This window comes from Eupeodes corollae, chromosome 2 (assembly GCF_945859685.1).
Source record: "Eupeodes corollae chromosome 2, idEupCoro1.1, whole genome shotgun sequence".
Classification (NCBI taxonomy): domain Eukaryota; kingdom Metazoa; phylum Arthropoda; class Insecta; order Diptera; family Syrphidae; genus Eupeodes; species Eupeodes corollae.
In genome coordinates, this window is record NC_079148.1 from 104,552,613 (window position 1) to 104,575,516 (window position 22,904).

Below are 22,904 nucleotides of genomic sequence, written 5' to 3' on the forward strand. Positions count from 1 at the left end.
TCCTAGCTTATCATTAAAGTCAACCAGGACAATTTGGTGAGTTAACTCTAGTTTAAATACAAATGTTTTTGACAGATACTGAAATCGCAATTTTAATTTGAGAAAAAGTTCAAACTTCGTTTATTTATTTTAAATAATTTAAAAAAAACTGAGATTAAAAACAATGAGTGTTGGCTGTCAACCAAACTGTTATCATCTATCGATTTCGATAGATTTTTGACAACTAAATCGATAACTTTTCAGTGATACCAAATCTTCACTGAAAAACCTTGCTCCTGAGTTAACTCTAAATTCTGAATTAACTACCTCTCGTAGTTAACTTAGCACTGAAAAATTGGGTCTTATGACTGTTATTGACTTCGTCAAGTCAAAATTATTCCTTTAATTTGTTCCATCATAAGCTACTTCAAAAAAATATCGCTGTTATTTTGTATGCGGGCGGACACTTGAAGTAAATATTTTGATTTCAAATCGCGTTTTTCATTCTGGATATTAATTAACTGTTACAAGTCGTAAACTAAAATTCAGAACCATACCCATTCCGGCACTACCAAAACCACAACTAACAATTCTGCATAAATAAAAACACACCACACACTTGTGATATGTTTCATTTGTGACATTTTCGAGGCGTGGCACATTAATGTCACAGCATTTAATGTTGCATCCTTCTGACATTTATGTTGCATCGTGTGCATACTGATTGATAAATTTAAACTTATTTTTTTTTAAATCGTTTATTTTTCCTGTTGGTTTTATATTTTTTAAATTTATTTTTGTTGTTGTCCAGCTTAAAAAAAGGTACACAACATCACCATCGCCAACGCCATCATCATCATCATAAGGCTCAGATTCAGCTTTGAGAAGAAGGTGGCGTGTCAGACGATTGTTTATCATTTAATGACTGTCATTCGGTGTTGATTGCATTTCTGACCGCACTGTCACTTTGACAGCTCGCACCAACCAATGTTACATTATCTCTCTAAGAGCAATCCCAGGGAGACGTCCAACTTACGGCCATCTCACTATACGGAATACGGATGCGACGAACGATGAAAACATACAACGGCGTTGAGCTTCGGACGTGAACGTGAACGCGCTTTTATAGCAGCATTTGATAGTTTGTCTGGTCATGATCGTCATCGTCGAAATTCCACCAGCATGCTTCTGGGGGAGTAAGTCGGTATGTAATGGACATGGACTGGACACGGATGTTCAGACATCGAATTGAAAGTCCAGACCAGAATAACATACACGTTTTCGAGGTGTAAAATGAACGTGCTAACGGACGATAAATATTTGATTTTGATGGCACATTTAAAGTGCATACATTATCCTTTTTCTCATTCTGAAATCTGAACGACAACGAACGACTTGGACTTCAAAACGAAACTTGGGTTGGGTTTGGTTTTTGGGTCCTGGTTGTCATTTCGGCGAAGTGCTGCACTGGGATTTGATATATTTTTTGTCTTGTTTTATGGGAGCAGACACGAATTTAATGAGATGATGGGGTTTTTAAGTTTTTATTATTGTGTTTTTTATTTTTGTCAGCTTCTGATTGTCTCCTGGCCTCGCCCAAATGAATGAGTCTTTCGTTTTTTTTTCTCAAGAAATGACATTCAAATAATTTATCTGAATGGCAAAGTTTTTTTTTGTTTGTTGCTTATGTCTGCCTATATGCTGAAGACATCAGACGATAGGCCATGGCTGACAACGGCAGAGTCGAAGGCGACGACGACGTTTTGTCTGGCGTGTCATATGACCATTAATAAAGACAAAGGTCAATCTTAATTCGTTGTCGTCCAGAAGTAAGATGATGATGTTGATGAGACAGACGATATGGGGAGTTATACATAGTCGAACATTAAGAAGGGTATTAAGTGTCCAAAAGAGGGTCAGATAACTCATCAACACCTTTTTGTGCCTTTTTTTTACCGGTCATGGTCTTTGTTACTTTGCGTCCATCCGTCCCTCAAAGATGTTATGTTTTTCAACTTAAGGGATAGCAACTAGATATGAACACATCGTTCCTTTGACTTTTTCGTTTTGGATAAGATTTTACCACCTGTTTCCATTTTTTAATTTACTCAGCGAGTGTTTCCAAGTGACCTTTCTTTGTGTTTTAAAATACTTTAGCCATTTTTAACTTACGTCTTATCAATGAAAGTCTTATTTGATAAGAAGCAAAAAAACAATTAAATATTTCGAGTAGCCATTGTTACGCTTTTGTTTGTATTTTATCTTCTCTTCGAATCGGAATTGTTATTAATGAAACAAATGTTTGTAGTATTTATCAATGGACTTATTTTTTAGCTGTTTTTCAAATGTTATTTCCGAGACCCATAAAATCTTATCGTTAGGTGAGTGCACTCTTAATAAAAAAAAAAAAACAATACAAACTTCAAGAAATCGGTTAGGTAAATATAAGCAAATAAAATAGAAATTATATTCTATTGGTTTTGTGACAATTAACTTCAAGAGGATTGTTGTTTTATAATTTGTTTGAAGTACATTATCTTTAAAAAGTTCTTAAGAATTTTTTTTAATTATTGTTTGTTTTTTCCTTTTTTTTTCCTTTTCATTGAAAAATTAGAACATTGCTGATAAATATTGATATGAATGAAGTTAGTGACATTCATTCATGTTTGGCGTGAAATTGTGAATTGTACTGTAACGGGTTATCCATTTTGCGGTTTCAAGAGTATAGGGCTAGAATTCGGTTTCTGTTGAAAGTCTGACATTAACGAAAATGGATCGAAATATTGTATTGCATTAGCTCAACCACTTTTGTGGATTTTTAATCTTTTGTTTGGTAGAGGACAATTCTTGGAAAGCGTGAAAGTTTCTTATTTGTCACAAATTTTAAAATCGGGCTCAAAACAACATATTTGCAATTATTGACCCATTTGTAAAGTTTCTTGTAGATAGATAGATTAATTCTTTATTATACAAAAAATGGTTTACAAATTTCATTCCTAAAGAATAAGAGCATGGCTTTTCTGCCGTCTGCTTGATGTGACATTTCATTACAATTTTTAATATGGGTTATAATTCTTATTTAATCGAAAGTTAAGGTTGTGAGAAAAAAGATACATTTGTATTATTTTACACTCGATTTTGATAGCGTTAACTCAATTTTGATATGATTTAAAATAAAAAAGTATTAACAATTTTGAATTATTTTATAAGCAAAAATTTTGCAATTTTTTCAATTATAAATTGTTTTTGGAACACAAAAAAAATCAATTTTTAAATAACTTGAAACTTAAAAATAGGATGCATTAAACTGTAGTTACTGAATTTTTTAAGGATTTAAATATCGAAACTGATGTTTCGGATGGTTAATGCGTGTTTTTAATAATTATATAAAGTACACCATCCTAGTCCTCCGTTTAATATTTCGCAAAGACTGCTTGGAGAAATGTAGATCTCATCAAAATAGAGTCGGCTTATTTCCTGCAGTATTGGCAAATGGCAATGAAATGGTGTATGTATATCTTCATTTTCTCTTCTATTGCAAAGCCAACAGATTTGGGGTAAATTTGCTCGATGAGGCATAAAGTTTAAGTAAAGAACTTCAACACGTGCTCTAAATATGCTGCTTATAATTTCAGCCGACTGTTGATTACAAAAATAGTTCATTTCTGAAGAAATTTGGTGATTGGGATTCTTATAAGTGCTCCTAGATAATGTTGGTTGAAAATCTTTTTTATCAACATTTGACTCCAATAATAATAGAAGACCTGCATAAGAATGAGCTAGTTCATTCCAGTCCTTGAATGGAGAAGCGTTAGTTTGCAAAAGTCTTGTCATGATACAAGTGAAGACTTGGTCCATTTCTTCTCATGACCCTTATCAAATAATCATAGTTGGCTTTTAGATTTCTTATGTACAGAGGCATTATATCAGATTCCACATAGATAGCATAGTTTGGTAGTCTAAATAATCATTTGAAGAAATATCTCTGCACCGATTCAAACGTCTCGAGATTTATATAGCCGAAAACCTGGTTGCATGAAAAACACGGTATTTTGACTCGATATCGATATCTTGGTTTGCAAAGAACCTAATCCACACGTACTTAAATTCTTGCTCAACGTCGATGTTTACATTATTGAGATACCATTTTTTATCGGGTTGTCTTCTCCTTTGACGTGCTTCAAAAATCATCACCTTTGTCTTTCTTGTATTGATGACTAACCCCCATTTCTCGCAAAATACATTTAGCCTGTTTATTTGTAAGAGTGTAAGGGTTTTTGGCGAGTAGTACTTAGTCATCAGAATATAACACAACTTTAATTTGTATATCATCAAACGATCACAAATGTTGTCAACAAACAAAGCAAAAAGTACTGGGCTTAAAATACAGCCCTGTGAAACACCTGCACTTGTTTCAAACCATTCTGAAACGAGTCCGTTCCATCCCATACATATGCACTAGATGAAACAAGAAATTTATAATACATGGTCAAAAATTTTCGGGAGATTCCTATCGTTGAAAGCTTGTACAGCAAAGCCTGTTTGTTAACTTTGTCAAATGATGCCTTGAAATCTTTGAAGCAAGCGTATAGTTTTTTGTTTTTATCAATAGATTTTCTAGCAATGCTTGTCAAAGCAAATATTTGATCCATGGTTCAGAAGCCCGACCGAAAACCAGCTTGGAACATACTTAAAAGGTTTTTTTCTTCGATCCATTTGGTAAGCCTTTCGTATAAGTGCTTAAAATAGAAATTCCTCTGTAGTTTTCCGGTAGGGTGGCATTACCGCTCTTGTGAATTGCAAAAATAACGGCTTTGTTTAGGTTGTGTGGCATATAAGAATCGCTGTATAATCTGTTGAGGTATGATAGAAGGTAATTCTTGAATTGAAATGTGATATTTTTGTAGAATTCTACTGGAATTCCATCTATGCCAGTAGCTTTATTGTTTTTCATCTTATGAAGTAAAGAATCGAGTTCAGACAAAGATATTGGACAATTCAGTTCATCCACTAAAACGTTGGGTAAAGCACAAGCATAAGTTTCTTGTATTTCGAAAGTTTTCGAAAAATCATGTTTCAGTTTTTCAACATGGGTTGTATCAGGGAAATCAACGGCAACAAATTTGGCATTAATGAGCAATAACGAATATGGAAAATGGTTTCCAAACAGACGTTTATTTTTACTGATTATGCTAAGGCTTTTGACAGAGCCAACTATGAAATCTTCTTAAAAAAGCTATCATCTTTGGGTATCCACTCTTCCTTGTTAAAATGGCTTGAATTTTAAAGTTCAGATAGTAAAAGTGTACAATTTACTCTCAAAATTTAATTGGGTTCTATCTGGTGTTCCGCAAGGAAGACATTTGGGTCCATTATTGTTTTTGTTGGTTGTAAACGATATTCCTAATGTTTTTCAAAATTCAAACTGCCTTCTTTTCGCTGAGTCTCAAGCTTTACCGTAAGATTTCTTGTTTTCTTCTTTGGATGATCAAATAAAAGTTTGTTTATTGGTGAAAGGAAAATCGCCTTCTGTTAAATGTTTCTAGGTGTCAAGTTTTTCGTTTTTCAGAAATTCGTATCCCATAATGTTTGACTATAATATCAACCCTACAAATATAAAACGTGCAACTGGGAAGAAAGATCGAGGAGTAATCCTATACAACAACCTTTCTCTTTTCACATTATGATTTCAACAACAGCCGCGTGGTTGACGGCGATTCTTCGAAGAAAACTTTCTTCAGTTACTAAAAAAGTCACTGTTTGGTGAGCTCTTTGGCCCGAATGTATGATTGGACCTTATTTCTGTAATATAACGATGTAACGACTGTCACTGTCAATACGGAACGTTATGGTCATATGATATGCCTGCTATTGAAGAACGCTACTTAGAGAATATGTGGTTTCATCAAGACGATACTACATGCCACACAACTTGAACGAATATGCCTTTATTGCTAGAGACATTTTCTGTCCGTGTAATTTTTGGTCGCGGTGATATCAACAGGCCACCTAGATCATGCGATTCAACACCGCTGGACCTTTTTCTTGTGGGACTACGCGAAAGACGTTGTTATGCAGATAAATCTTTAACTCTTGAGCACTTAAAACCAACCTTTGTCAAGTTATGACTGAGATACAGCCCAACATGTATTAAAAAGTGGTCGAAAATTACCTCAAAAGAATCGATGGTTGCGTAGTGGTCATTTAAATGATGCAATGTTTCAGATTCAAATTTTCAAGTTCAAATTTTTAACAAAAAAAGAAATATCATGAAGAAAAATACTTTATAAAAGTTTTATAAGCGTTTACTTTTGAAACCTCAAACTGGATATCCCTGTATATTTTTATGAAACAAAATATTTTTTTTTTGTTTTTTTTTTAATTATCAATGCTTATGACATACATAGATTTGTAAAAACAAAATTCAAAGCCATGATTTTGATAAAATTTTGCATTTCCGGCACACGCTCGCTGCTTAGAGGAATCTAGGCACTCAAAGGAACAAAGGGCAATTTTGGATTCGTATCGAAATTATTTAAGTCAAGATTTGAATCTGATCTTGCCTTACAATCTTAAAAAAATTGTCAACAATTTGGAAATTCCGTGTGTTTATCTTTCTGTAAATCAACTTCGTTAATTGCTGTTATTAATGGTAGCTGCTTATAGAAGCTTTGACAAAATTCAGTTATCAGAAAGTACTTTAGTGATTTAACATATTTGCAGACAAAATTTCTATCAAAAATCATATCATTGATACAAGACACGTTTTGTTAAATTAATATCTTTGATTCTATTGAATGGTGTACTTATAGTCGGTTTGGATTTGTTGAAAAGAAAGTTTTGACACTTCTTGACGGTTCAAGATTCCTGGAATCCTAATACAAAACCTACATCCGTATACACGTGTGGGATACATTTTTCTATATTTTAAGGACGAGCAAAGATAAGAGTTTTTATAATTTTTGTTTTAAATATTATAATGGTGGAATAAAAATTCATTCGGAATGTTTCCAAGTTTCCCTCGGAAATATTTGCTATCGGGAAAAAAATTAAAGAGAAATTGAGCTGTCATCGAAGTTTTGTTTAGCTGAATTTTATTTCCCAGAAGATTTATGAACCAATAATTTCGAGGAAACAAAATGTTGCAGGGAAATCAATAAAATCAAAATGCACAGACCGTTCTTAAAAACAAAACAGTCAGGTAGTTTCAAACAATAACAAACAAACACAATGCTTTTGAAATCCTAACCCAAATACTCCTAAACTACTTAACCGATTTTAATCAACTTTGTACACCGTGTTCTGTTTGATCCTACTGGAAAGATAGGATAGCTTAAATCTAAATTTATCATCGCAATATTATTTTATTGCTCCAAACTGTTCTAACAGATGGCGACAGCTGTTGTATGGATTGAGTAACTATTCAATAGATTGTGCTATGTCAAACTTCCGAACGTTCTATACTAGCTATAATTTAATAGCATAACCACCACATGTTGCTGAGACTAAAGTACAGGTTACATTTGTTTTGTAGTAAACGAGATCACGTGTACGAAAACCATAAGACTTATTTGTGTTAGCGAAAGACTGGTTAACCAAAAATATATTACACCGATTAGTGGTAGATTAAATTGGAATTAAAAGTATTTACAATTCAAAAAGATAAATATTTATTATTGTTATTTAATTGTAACTGTCATATGTTAATTACTTAAAACTATGTAATATTCTCATTTTTAACAAACTTTATTTTAATTTTAAATTTAATTCTTTTGTATTTATTTTTGATTTACATCAAATGTAATACAATTTTGATTCATTGTGTTCAAAGTCCTTCCCCTTCAAATCCCAAACTAGGATATTTTTGTACCAGTACGATGGTGCCCATGTCTGATGTTCTCTAATCGTTTTCCTTAAATAGGTTGCAACAATGTAATTTGACAGTTTTATTTTAATTTAAAAAAAAAACACACATAATTTGTAGAACTTAAAACTAAATTATTAATTAATTAGTAAAAATGTAGCCTCCTTTAGCATCTATGACTTTTTGAAGTCGTTTTGGAACTGATTCTACAATGTTCCAAAAAGTTTTCACCTCAAAAATAGTCTCATCCCTCCTGCGACTCAATGATGAATTGCTCTTTCCTTTTATATAAGCCCATACATTGCTATGACACTTAAGTCAGGGCTTTGGGGTGGTCAGTTGAGGGTTTCTAACCCAATGTCATTCAGAAACTTGGTGATCATTTTGATTTTTTGGTACGAGGCATTATCTTGTTGAAAAATGAAAGAGTTTCCAATGAGTCTATCGCCAGATGGAAATTAGTTTTCTCATTTAACACATCTGAATATTTGCCTTAGTTCATGGAGCTATCGATTGGGACTAGGTCCCCATGGCCGCTTGCAGAAATGCATCCCGAAAACATTACTGATCCACCACCATGGGACATGGTCTGCAAGACTGGAGCAAACTTTGTATGCATTTCTTCCCGCATTCGAACAGATTTTTTTTAGGTGATCCATGAAACTCTAGGGAACTCTAATCAATCCATAAAACTTTGTTCCAGAAGCTAAGAACCTTATTTAAATATTCCCTTGCAAATTTCAATCTTTTTAATTTGTTCTTAGGAGTTATAAATGGTATCATTCTTACGATAAACGTCCCAATATTATATTCTTTGAGACGTCTGCGAATTGCTCTTTCACTAACGGAACTTTTTTGGAGGGATTTCTTTTTAAGCTCCAAGCTTTTAGGAGTTATTGCAGGATTTTGGTGAATTCTCCCAAAATGTGCCTCTCTTCTTTTAGAGTAGTTTTTCGTTTTCTATCCTTGCGTGGTAGATTTTTTACAGAATTCGTTCATTTATGTTTGTTTATTTTATAAATTCAGTTTTCTGCACATTTTTTTGATAGACACGCCGGAATTAAATCTTGTGACAATAGATGCTTTATCATCAATACTTAGTTCTGCCGTTTTAACCATTTTTGCACAAATCGGAGCCTTAATGAATTCAACTTTTTGATATATGCTTTAAATTTGTAAAAAAAATATTTTAACTTACCAAGCATACAGAAGAACATCCGCCAAAATAGTTTTGTCACTTAGAAAATAGTACTTCAAATACAAAAAGAGCAGCCCTGCAGCAGAACACCATCCAAATGACTGAGTTTGACCAACTTGTTATCGATTTGCTCTCTTCAAAATTTAGCCGTTATAAATTATTATCACAAGATAGTTATGCCGACCACTGTAATATAAAAAAAAGATTTAAACAAATTATTTTTTTGTTTTTGGAAAGAAAGAGCATTGTTTAACGACTAACTTAATTGAATTTATATCCAAAGTTTTGTCAACTCTCGAGAATGACAATGCAGTTGATGTTGTATACCCTGATTACAGCAAAGCCTTTGATAAAAATATCCCATAACATAATTTATCTAAAACTTAGAGCCCCAGGCTTTCCATCTATATTTATAAACTGGATAAGCTCTGACTATGCGAATAGAACTTTCTTTTTCCGTAACTCAGTCACTAGTCCCATACATGCCACTTCTGGAGTCCCACAAGGTAGTCACCTTGGTCCCCTACTCTTCGTCTTATCAGTTAACGATGTCTGACTTAAATTAAAAAACTCAGATTCCCTAATGTTTGCGGAAGAACATTTTTAGGATTATCTCAACTCCAACTGATGCCCTACTTTTACAAAATGATCTAAATATCTTTTTTGTTTGGTGCGTAAATGTAAACAAGTGATATTTTCGCGCAAAACAAATCCCATCTCATAGAGTATACTACTTCCTTAAAGACGCCGATTCTGTTAGAGATCTTGGTAATATGTGTGACAACAACTTGAATTTCCATTCCCATTTTGACCAAATTATTAATAAAGCTAACAGATCTCTCGGTTTTATTACGAAATGGTCAAAAGAACTGTCCAACTCCTATGTAACTAAAGAGCTCTACATTTTCCTAGTCCGTCCTCATCTTGAATATTCCTGCCAAGTATGGTCTCCCTTTTATGAAAACTATTCACCTTAAATGTTCAAAGACGTTTCGTTCGATTTGCCTTACGTGACGTCCCCTGGGTTGACACATGCAACTTGCCTCCTTATGCCGATTGATTGAAACTGATAGGTTTGCATCCTTATAATATAAGACGCAAAAACGCTGATATATTATTTGCTCAACAATTGTTAATGGGCAATATAGATTCCCCGGCACTCCTGAGTGATATTCACCTTAACAGCAACTCTCGAAATCTGTCATCTGTCTCCGTCTTCTATATCCATTATCCCCGCACTAATTACGAGCACTTTGAACCACTGTCCAGAATTCTTCGTCTTTGCAACGCTTGCGCTGCTATGCTAGTCTTCAACTTTAACATTTCCAAATCCCATCTGAAAGATACCGTTTACTTTTTCTCTTTTTGAGTCAGCATTCCTGGTCCCTGTTAATTTGAAGTCTAATAAAATTAAAATTGTTAGTTCTTGTACATTAAAAAGCTTTTTGAATTAATGTTGAAAACTCATAACTCAAAAAATAGTTAAGTTATAAATAAATAAATTTTGACTTATCGATCTTCTTCGAACTTCATTCTAAAACTTCATTCAATACCAATTTGCTGAAATTGTTTCAATGTTGGAGAAGCTGGTGACAGCTCACGCTGCCGTTGGATTTTGGCACACTTTGTCAGTCTATTAATGCCGAAAAAGGGTCTGAAAAAATTCTACTTTTAATAACACCGCGCCTCTTTCTACTACGATCGAGATCTTGCAGAGCATGTTTCCTGTCTAAAAAAATGTGAATTAGAGTGACTTTAATTGTTCTCTGGAATTAACAGTCCTCGGTTTTTTTTAACTTTACAGTTCTTAAATTCAAATGACTTTTTTTTACAAAAAATAAAAACCTAAAAAACTGCTACTCCACTTGGATATTTCCTTTTGAAAACAAAAGTAAATAATTTGTAATTTTACGTTTTAAAAATCTGGTAAAATTAATATTGAAATTAAATTTTTCCTTTTTTTTAGAATTTAAAAAAATGAAAACGTGTTAACAAATTTTTAGAAACAGTTTTAAGCAAATGATTGTATATTTCTTAAATCCATTAAACGAAAGTTCTGAAATGTAAACAAAGATTGATTTATAAATAAATAAATATTTCAGAAACGACTTTCAGATTCTTTTAGAAGTCGTCTGATATCAGCATTTGAAAATGTTTTTGAGAAAAGAAGTTTTGTGACAAAATATGTTATCTTCCATTTAGTCTTACAAAACTGTATAGAAATTTATTTAATAAACAGAAATATTTAAAGACACAACTACCTAAACAAAACCTTTTTATAGAAAACTCGTTGTTACTTCTTTTTATTTGCAACTAAAAACGCTTAAAAGAAATAATCAAATTTATCCCAATAACAGTTTTTAAATGTGTTTAAAGAAAAAATATTAAATATAGATAAAGACTTAAGTCTTTCTATTGAAAAAAATTAAATTAAAGATTGAAGATAAAGCATTAATCATATTTTTGAACAAGGCTTCAAGTCTGTGATATATTTTACTTATTTTCTTTCAATTTAATTTCCTGTAAAGATATTGAACTTAATGATTTTTATTAATTAAAAAAACTTATAAAACTAAATTAAATAATTGTATTTTTGTTTTCTATTTACAGTTCGTTGATATTGGAGTAGTAACATCGATAGAATGTAACCATAAGCAAATCGAAACAGCACGTAAAGGACAAGAAATCTGCATTAAAATCGAACCGATTCCTGGTGAATCTCCAAAAATGTTTGGTCGACATTTTGATGCAGATGATATGTTGGTTAGCAAAGTAAGTATTGATTTGTTTATTTGTCAATTTATATCAAATTTAAGATAGAACAATTTAGAACCATTGCAGCAATTTTTAAATATTTAATTTTTTTTTTAAATTAAGTAAAGTAAAGGGTATTTCAATAATGGCGGGTAGATGTTAAAATGGAATAAAACAAGTCGTGTGCGAGGTATTAACAAAATTATTTTTGTAAATGAAAGAAGCATGTATGCCATTAAGTGTTTAGGTTAGGTTAGGTTATAATGGCTGTCCAAGATGGAAACGGACACACTTAGGCCAGCTTAATGGCCCATTGTGATACCACAGGAATCTTGAGGCTCCCTCCTAAGCTAAATGGAACCTGCTGGAGTCCCTTACGAAACGTGAGAGGCTAATTATACCGATATGATTTAGATCGTTTAGACGTTAAAGAAGAATTTTCCCAGGTAATTCTTGCGTGTTCGAGCTAGAACAGGGCATGTGCAGAGAAGATGAAGAACCGTTTCTTCCTCTTCATAGTCCATACAGCTTCTGCAAAAGTCATTTGAGAATACGCCTAGTCTCGTGGTGTGCTTTCCTATTAGACAGTGTCCGGTTATGACACCTATTATCGAGCTTATATGCGATCTGCTTAGAGAGAGCAAGCACCTTGAACGTTTTAAATCCAGTGTTGGCCAGATGTTTTTTGTGACTTGACACGTGGTGTTGTTGTTCCACCTGGTGCCTGCCCTCCTCACAGCGTCTTGCATTAGCAGCAGTTTACAAGTAGCGATTGGTATGCCAGTACTTGCCAAACGTGGTAGGATGAGCTGTACTGTACCGTTCCTGGCGAGTTCATCTGCCTTACAGTTACCTGGAATGTCTCAATGGCCCGGCACCCCATATGACATCATTCCAATGCCCCCCTCGGCTTCTTATGGTGGCACGGATCGGGGTGGTCCAATTTTGAATGACGCTTCCCCATAAATCCGGCTGAATTTGAGCGATGGACTCTTTTATGTTCACCTTTAGGGCATCGGTCGACTGTAGTTTTTTTGCATAGACCTACGACTTCAAGAAACCCCACAATTCACATCACCCCTGCGAGAGATAATCTTACCCTTAAATCTTTCAAGCAAAATGTCAATCGTGGCGTTTGCTGTGTGGCTCGTAGCGCCTCCTGCTGGAACCACATGTCTTCTAAATCCATATGGTTCAACTTGGGTCATAAGAAATAAGTTATCATCGTTATGTACGAGTAGTTGACGGTGACCGCCTCACTTACGTCGTTTTCAAAAAAATTCACACCAAACGGTAACTTTTTGAGGATGCATTATCACCTGGTGAACCTCTGGTGGGTTGGTGTCGTCCTTTATACGGCAATTCATGATCCAAAAATGTACCTCGTCACTAAAGATGATTTTTCGGCAAAAATTAGAGTCCTCTTCAAAATGATTTGAAGCCCAGTCAGCGAACACACGGCGTTGTATATGGTTATGAACTTTTAGCTCCTGGGTCAGTTGAATTCGTTGTAGGCCAAAGTTCCGACGGAAAATTCGCCTAGTTGAATTTTGCGAACGACCAAGTTCTGGTGCAAGTCGAGGAATAGACTGCCTCGAGTTGTGTTGTAAACTTTCACGGACCGCGGCGAAGTTCTCAACCGGTCGTCTCAAATTTGGCCACCAAAAGTTGAAAGGTCGATTATGAAGGGAAACCGCGTCAACCGTAAAATGGGCGCAATGCACACAACGTTTGCGTTAACAAACACTCATTTTGATAATAAAGTTTTATCATTTGAACGAGCTGTTCCAACGTGGAACATGCCATGATGATTTGGCATAATCAACTCAATAATAAACAAAAGATTTGACGGATATCACCAAAACAAAATGGCCGCCACGGGGGGGCCCCAAAATCTACCGCGCCAATTGAAAAACCCTTTTTTAAAAAAAGTTTTATTAACTTCTCATAGGAATTTATTGTAATGGGTCCAATTTGTCAAATGGAAAATTTGGACATTTCTCGACGTTGCAAGGTTCCTAGAGTCGAAATAAAAGTGTTAAGAAAGATGTCTGTGCGTGCGTATGTATGTACGTACGTACGTTGTCCGTACGTTCGCGACATTTTTTTCGTTGTCCATAGCTCAAGAACCAGAAGAGATATCGATTTCAAATAAATTTTGTTATACAGATAAAAAGGCAGAAAGGGCTCTCAAAAAAATATTGTGGGCGGTTTCTTACCATAGCAGTTTAAAAAAACATGAACATTTTGGTTAACCCTGAATATCTTACGAACTAAAAACGCTAGGGACTTGAATTAAATTTTATTTAATATATTGTAACGTGACACTTAACAAGTATATTTTTTGAAATTAAATCCAATCAACTGTTTTTTTTATAAATAAAAAAAACTGAAAAAAAACAGTCACCTCGAAAATTTTACGAATATAAAATGATTTTACTTCCAAAACAATTTTGTGCAACGAAAAATAAAGTTTTTAATATCTGGTAAAATTTTGAGAAAAATTGACTTTCGCCTCAAATATCTTTTCAAAAATTAGAGATTATGGCTTTCAACTAATTTTATCTTTTAAGAAATATTGTTTTCAACATTCGGAAACATTTTGAGAAAAATCGAATCGACAGTTTTTTGACAAAAAATAAAAAACTAAGCAAAAAATTTAGCTTTTTAAAACTTTGAGATGTTGGCTTTAGATTACTTTATCTTTTAAAAAATATTGTTGTCAATATTCAGTAACATTTTGACAAAAATCAAATAGACAGTTTTTTTTACGAAAAATAAAAACTTAAAAGAAAATTTAATAAAAGTTAGTAACAATAGATTTTTGTCTCTAATATCTTTTCAAAACTGTAATATTATTGATTCCAGCTATTTTTGACTTACAAGAAATATTGTATTCATTATTTGGAAAAATTTTGAGAAAAATCGAATTGACAATTTTTGTTACAAAAAATAAAAATCTAAACAAAAAAAATTATAAAAGTTGGTAAAAATTTATTTTCGATTCAAATATCTTTTCAAAACTTTGAGATAGTGACTTTAAACTACCTTTATCTTTTACAAAATATTGTTTTCAACATTTAGTAGAATTATGACAAAAATCGAATTGAAATTTGTTCTGTGTTTTTGAATAAAATTTTTGTATGCGCCCAAGCACTTTTTATAGACATTGTTATTTATCCATGATATTATGGTTTAACTTCAAATGATGATGAAAAATGCTTTATCTATAAAATGGGCTTAATAATTTATCGGTTAGTAATATAACGTATTTATTAAAAGTCTTTTGATCCATTATTAATTTAACTTCGACTGGCTTTGTAGTAGCCTTTTCTTTCACTGAAATTTTTCAAGATCGTGGATAACTTGGATGGTATTGGTCTGAAGTCCTCGAATCGTTTCGAAAATTGTTGGTATAACATCTTTTCTTCACGGTTCTCCAAAAATTAGTCCAAAGAGATGAATTCACAACTTTAAGGAGTCCGCACAAAAACGATTGTAGTGTAGGCTGTAATTAAGCAAAAACCAAGCAAATGTTTGTCCGTCCAAAATTACAGATCAATTATAAAGGTTGATTTTTTAAACGTGTGATTTTAAAAAAGGATTAAAAAACGTACAATTGTCCAGCGGTCCATTTCTCAAAATTGGTGAACATTGAATCTCGACTTAAATATCTTATCAAAAATTGTGGCTTTCTACTTAGTTTAGTTTATAAAAATTATTGTTTTCAACATTTAGCAAAATTTTGAGAAAAATGAATTGACAGTTCTTTTTACAAAAATTAAAAACCTAAACAAAAAATTTATAAAAGTAGGTAAACATGGTGGAAACTAAATATTGAAGTACGGGTTAAGAAGGCCTGTGTTACCTTCTATGCCTGCAGCAAAACTTTCGGCAAAAAGTGGGGACTTCAGTCGAAGATGATTTTATGGACGTGCACAGCCATAGTACGTCCAATCTTAACATATGGGTCCATTGTGTGGTGGCCTGCTCTTAGCAAAGCCTATAATATTGATAAGCTAAAGAAGGTTCAGAGAACAGCTTGCTTGGGCACCACAAGGGCCATGTAAACTTGCCCAATGGACGCCTTTAACGTTATTTTGGATCTTCTATTAATCGACATTTTTATTAAATACATAGTTTCCTGCAGCGCTAGTAGGCTGAAGGAATCAAACAGCTGGTTGTCAAAACCTTATAGTTACAGCAACACAACGAAATTGATTCCCTCAGATATTATCTCGGTAGACACTGACTACTGCATTCCTAGTTAAGCCTTAGTAAGGATTTTAAGGTTATTTTCCCATCCAGAGAAGATTGGGAGGATGACATCGTGTCGCTAGGTTTCGACACAACCATTTTTACTGCCGGCTCAAAGATGGAGTTCGGAGTTGGTTCTGGGATCTTTTCTGAGTCCCTTAATGTAGCCAAATCCTTTAGGCTTCCTGACTTTGCTAGCGTTTTTCAGGCTGAACTGCTGGCAATAAGGGAGGCATGTAAGATACTTAAACAAAACACAAACTAAAACCGAAATGCGGCTATCTTTACAGACAGTCAGGCAGCTGTGAAAGCCATTAACTCGGCCATATCCTCATGTAAATTGGTCCAGCAATGTCGCGATGAGCTTGTGAGTCTGAATATTAACCTCGGTGTCAACCTGATCTGGGTTCCGGGCCATAGTGGTATCGTGGGAAAGGAACGGGATGACGAGCTAGACAGGCAAGGATCGGCCCTTCATAGCTCACTTTGGGAAGTGGTTAACATTCCTCTTGGTGCTATGAAGGGTAAAATCTTTTCTATCTACCAAACTGAATCAAACCGAAGTTGGAGCAATTTACCCAACTGCATTATATCTAGGAAGATATGCCCCACCTATAACAAAACCAGTACAAACGATCTTCTATGCAGGCCAAGGCAAGACATAACCAGAATTGTTGCGGTTTGTACCGGACATTGACCTATAGGAGTTCATGCAGAGAAGTTGGGTATCTCTTACAACACCTTTTGCCGTAGTTGTAGTGACCAAAGAGAAAGTGACACGATAATCCATTTCCTCTGCAAATGTCCTGCTTTGGCAAACACTAGAATGAAATACTTTGGAAAATCATTTTTTCAAGAACTTGATGAGCTATCTGAGACAAAGATTAGAGACCTAATCTTTTTTCTCAATGCGACAAAATGGCTCTACCAGAATCGCTATGAAGCTTCTCTATAAATCGTTCCCTTTCTATCACAGGTCAAACGAGTTTTTGGTATCAAAACGGCGCATTACAGCGCTAATTGGATATCAGGCTAGGTTGCCTTGAGATCGCGATTTCTACCTACCGAGGTAAACATGGATTTTCGACTTAAATATCTTTTTAAAACTTTAAGATTTTTGCTTAGATATAATTTTATGTTATGAGAAATATTGTTTTGACATTTTTAAATTTTTTTTTAAATCGAATCGAAATTAAAAATAAAAACATAAAAAAAAAACATTTTTAAAAGTTCGTAAAAATTGATTTTCGAGTCAAATGTCTTTTCAAAGATTAAAAATGTTGGTTTCAAACTTATTTTATCTCACATAAAATATTGTTTTCGACATTCAGTGAATTTTTGAGAAAAATCCAACAAAAATCTATAAAAATCTAAAAATTCACGAATATTTGGTAAAAGTTATGTTCGGTTCTCGATATCCCATGAACAATAGAAGGTATTGACTTCAAATTAATATTATTCAACCAATTTGTATTTGTTTATATAAGAAATAAAAAACTTTTAAGAAATGCTCCTAAAATTGGTAAAAATTAGTTAGCGACTAAAAAATCTCGTTAACAAAAATAGATTTTGAATTCAAGCTATTTCGTTATATGCAAAATATTGTTATTAATTTTAATTTTTTTTAGAATAATTAAATTGACGACTTTTTTAACAAAACACGAAAACCTACAAACCTTTTAAGCAAGACAAATCAACAGATCAGTGTGGGTCGCACCGCAGCCTCTTTTTTTTTTTTTGTAATATATTTGCACGATTTGCAAACGTTGTTCAGGACCAAGACTTTTCATTGTGTAATGAGTGTTGTTTACTTGCATAACTTGCTACTGAACTCTTTGCACAAACTTACATACAGCAGTCCTCTTTTATAAAAACTCACTGTTTGGGCTACACATTATTCACTATACCACATTGTTCACTTATTTCGGTCCGTTAATGTGTGATCCGTGATTTCGAGATTCAAGATTCCCAGTGGGAAGAAACTTTTAGTGGCAAAAAATTGTATGATCTACAAAAGCAACACTAAATGACGCACCCTGCATAACAGAAAAAATGGTGAAGATTGAAAAGAAAAATCTGCTAAATGTCAAATTTCTTTCTTATTGCGTATGCAATGTATTTTTATCAAAAGTTAGATGCATACCTAACCTCTAGAAAGCACCACCCAACAAAAACTACCCCACAAGAAAAATAACTGCCATAAAAATTCCTCATAACTGTTTTCCCCCCTCTACAACACGTTTGATGTCATTGTGCTTCTTTGAAACGCACTACATCTGTACCGACAACGAACGAGTAACCTAATTTTATCAGCCCTCTATGTATTCCTCCACTTTTATCATATACCGCCCTTTAGGTACTTCAACAAAAAACAAACCTTAAAGCCAATCCATTCACAAAACCAGGTTAGTGCATCATGGCTATGACGTCATTCAACTTTAGTGTACATCCGACAAAATATAAAATTAAGTATACCTACATAACAGAAGGTACACTATGTAGATAACAGAAATGCCAGGGTTAATAACACTAATAGAACTGTGTCCTTCGAAAGCCATACTAACCACCCCCTGCCCACAATAACCATCGACCTTACCGACACGATATGTATGAGTCCTATGTATATAGGGAGCGAATGCACACAACACGCACTTAAGATAAATAGATCAACGATTTATTTTCAAAAGCTTCTTTTTTGTTGTATTTGCTATTCATAGGGTAGGTAAAGCAGCATTGACGTCATCAAGTCAAGAGGGGCTGTGACAATTTTTATTTAACATCACCCCCAAATAGCTTAAGCTTCCCATCGCTAGATTTCGCATTAAAATTTACATTTTGATTTTGTATCTTTATGAGCTTGGCCTCCATCTACATATCTACATAATGATATTTTGTGTGTGTTTTGTTTTTATGAAGCTTGTCAGTCATTCTAATAAATTAAATGGCACAACGATGAAGACATTAAACGGTTTGCAAATAAAATTCTGAATGTCAAAAGCCATCAGAGATACATTGAGGGGTATATTAGGTAGATTGACTTGTAGACGCGTTAAAATTCTGTGATGGTGTCCTTAATGGCTGCTGGTTCCTTTTTTCTCTCTTTCAAAAAAAAAAATGGTAGTAATGTCAAACTCTCCTGTCTGACATTTTCGATGAGAATTTATTTCCAACATGATGGGTAGAAACGACAGGACGGGAGCTAGGACGAACACACACAAATCCTGTCAACAAAGCCATCCATTTGCTCTCAACATTCTCCCTTCTTGTTCAAAAGGACATGGATACTTTAGCAGGACATACGTTAAGAGATGTCATGTTGTTGTAGTTATCGTTGTTGCAAACTGTGTTTAGTAAATGTCCATTATATAGATGGCGTATTTGTTTGTTGATGACGTGTTGCTTTCGTAATGTGCAAATATATGTACCTACCTATACCTATGTCTGTTATTAAGTGTGCCATTTTATTAGAAGCTTTTTGGTGTTCAAGTAAAATGTTTTAATTAAAATGAGAAAACATCTCAAACAACTACGACGAATACGTCGTCGCCATTATTAAGTGGCACCATGCTGTGGAGAAATGTAGTTTGTGACTCTATTCATTACCACGCGCCGCGCTAGTCAAAAGTTTCACAGCTGGAAAAATGACGTATTTGATGGTGTTCGTCCATTTTCATCAATCATTTTCTTTATTGGTATAGTAGACAATGTATGGCGACGAAGATATTTGTCTTCATAGACTTGGTAGCAAATATGGGTTGTGATGTTCTACTGGTTCGAAGTTTAGTTTGTCTATGTTCCACTTAAACCACCGAAGTGGAGCATTAGAGTTTCAAAATATTGTTTAAGAAATCCTTAAAAATGAAGAGAGTTTAGTCTAGTTCTTCTTTTTTTGTTTTTGAAATGTTGTGACAGTCTTGTAGTAAGCGTTCTAGGTATGATTCAGATTTTTGTATGGTACTTGCAAATTTTCTTAGACCTTTGCAAAGTTTCAAGCAATTCTCAAAAAACAGTTTGGTTTAACTTATGTTTTTAATTTTTTACCTATTTTTGATTTTTTTGGACTTTCTAATACATCAAACAAAAATAAGTCTTAATCTTTCTATTTTATTTTAATCTCAATTTCGAGAAAATTGTAAAAAGTCAAAGCTTCGACAATTCCTGTCTGATTTTAATAAATGATAACGACTGTTATTGAGAAAATAAAACATTCTAGAGCTATAATTTTGATGTTAGGACCAAATAGTTTATGTTCATAGAAGTAGAGAAAGTGCAAAATTTAATAAAAATATACACACATTTTTTTTGAGAATAAAGTGATTTTTTGACCAATTTCTTGAATTAAATTTGTTTCAAATAAAAAAGTACGTATACGCCTGAGTAAACATTAATTTGTTCTGTATGTACATATAAACAGTCTGGTCTAAACAGAACATGGCGATAAGAAACGTCTTGACCTTTCAGAATTTGGTAACTTGCTTATTCCGAACAAACGGTCTTCGAATAACGACTTTTAAAAAACACCTTATTTTAGTCGGCATTTCACTCACACTGTCTACAAATGATTTTTGATGATATTGCATTTTTAAATAACCAAATACCGGGAAAATTTGTGTTAAGTTCAAAAATTGAATGGACATGAATACTTTGCGATTTTAATCGAAATCAAATTTTCTTTTATTCAATGCTTAAAGTTGTATGCGACAAAAATTTATATGTCTTTGCTCTTAAACTTTTATTAAAATGTATAAATCTTAGCTTCTTAGAGATAGCTTTAAACCCAATATAAATAGAACACTTTTAATTTTGTATTTTGCAGTCTTGATTTTGCATTAAATAGTGCTGCAATTTATGTATGTAAATATTAGAATCTTTATATTTTAATTAGTTTTATTTAACATTTAAAAAATGTCAGCATTTTGCTATGGGTTGGGTTCGAAATCCTGTATGGATCAAAATACTGTATTTCAAAATACTGTATGTATAAAATACTGTATGAACAAAATACTGTAGCTCAAAATTCTGGAATCATAAGTCTTTGAATTAATAAAAACGAAACGAAAGAAATGGTATCTTCTTCTTATTTTCTCTTCCTTTTCTTCTTATTAATTGTTATTTCTCTCTCAGTTGTAAATGAATTGTTGTTACTTATAAATATAATTGCCTATTGTTATTTACTTATTTATGATATGACTTAAGACTTCGATCCTAGAAATTTGTATAGTTCATAAGTATGGAAATTCTGGTTCTATACTACCATTGTCTAATCAATAAAACCGCAGTGTCAAACTGCAGTTTTAAAATTAGTTGACAAAATACAGGGATATCCATTTGGCGACTTCAAAAGTTTTAAAAAAAATATGAAACATGAAATCCTTATTTAAATCGATAGTGCGGTCATTAATGTTTGAATATATTTCATGCAAATGTTAACCTTGACTGTGCCTCAAATGGTTCATCCGCTTAGTCTAGTTTTGGCATACTCTTTCCAACATTTCAGCAGGCAGCTCACGAATAAATGCTGGGAGCGGGTTTAAAATACTGTATGTTCGAAATTCTGTATGATACTGTACTGATACTGTATGGTCATAATACTGTATGGTTAATATTCTGTATTTTAAAATACTGTACATTTAAAATACTGTGTCTCAAAATGCTGTATTGTCAAAATACTGTACCTCATAATATTGTATAATACTGGAAGTTTTGACAGATCAATAAGTTCGATGCAATTGTTTATGTACATACAGTATTTTCTAATGCAGTATTTTAAGATACAGTATTTTGATCCATACAGTATTTTGACCCCAACCAATAAATGCTTCAATGTTTTCTTCCTATGCGTTAATCGAAGCGATCATCCCCACAAAAAATAGTCTATTGGAGTTAAATCGCGCGATCTAGGCCAATTTACCGGTCTTGTACGTAATATAAAATCTTCACCGAACTCGCTCTTAATAAGTCTAGTGTCGTGTGGCATGTGGTACCGTCTTGTTGAAACCACATGTCATGCAAGTCAAGCTCTTGCATTTTAGACAAAAGTTGGATATCATCTCACGGTAACTCTTACCATTCACAGTTACCTTACGATTCGCATCGTCTTTGAAGAAGTACTGTCAAATGTTGCCACCAGGCCATAAACCGCACCAAACTGTGACTTTTTCTGGATACATTGGTAGCTTCGGCAATGCTTCTGGCTGATATTCACTCCAAAATCGACAATTCTGCTTATTTACGCACCCATTATGCAAAAATGAGCTTCATGGCTCGCTAGAAGAAGCGCGCGATGAACTTTCTTAACAGAGCTATCATTTTGATAATTGAATGCAATGATTTGCAAGCGTTCTTCGTTTGTAAGACGATTCATGGTTAAATTATAGAGCAAACTGAAAATATTTTACATTGAAGCAAAACGTGCGTCAGATGTTTAAACCAGTGTTTTTTTTTTTATAATTAGCAAACACTAAAAGGGTTTTTTATACCTTTAATATGCCAAAGACACAGTGTGAGCATTAGGAAAAGAGGGAAGGGTTGGATAGGAGGTGTCGGTGTACATTGGTTTTAAATTTCTGAACATTGCAATGACAGGGAAAGATAGAGCGTGGCAAGGCGTTCCACATTCGCGTAGTACGGCTAAAAAAAGAATCTCTGTTCTTCATAGTACGTCCGAAGTTGGGCTCAAGGGTAAACTGATGGGCATTCCTAGAAGCGCGGGTATTACGGTTAAATTGTTTAAGGGGAGGAATGCAACTGGCTATTTCACTAGAGCATAGTCCGTTAAAATAACGGTAAAAAAGGGTGAGGCAAGAAACCTTGCGTCGATGTTCGAGTGATGTAAACGAGTTTATGATATTA

General features: G+C 33.6%; 1 protein-coding gene across 1 annotated transcript in view; it reads left to right on the forward strand.

Moving 5' to 3' along the window:
- The window catches only part of LOC129944062 (eukaryotic translation initiation factor 5B), a 236,194-nt gene that overhangs the window by 199,418 nt on the left and 13,872 nt on the right, over positions 1-22,904 (forward strand). Inside the window, exon 8 of the mRNA XM_056053221.1 lies at positions 11,652-11,813. Coding sequence (XP_055909196.1) covers positions 11,652-11,813 — 162 coding nt within the window. The remainder of the gene's footprint in view (positions 1-11,651; positions 11,814-22,904) is intronic.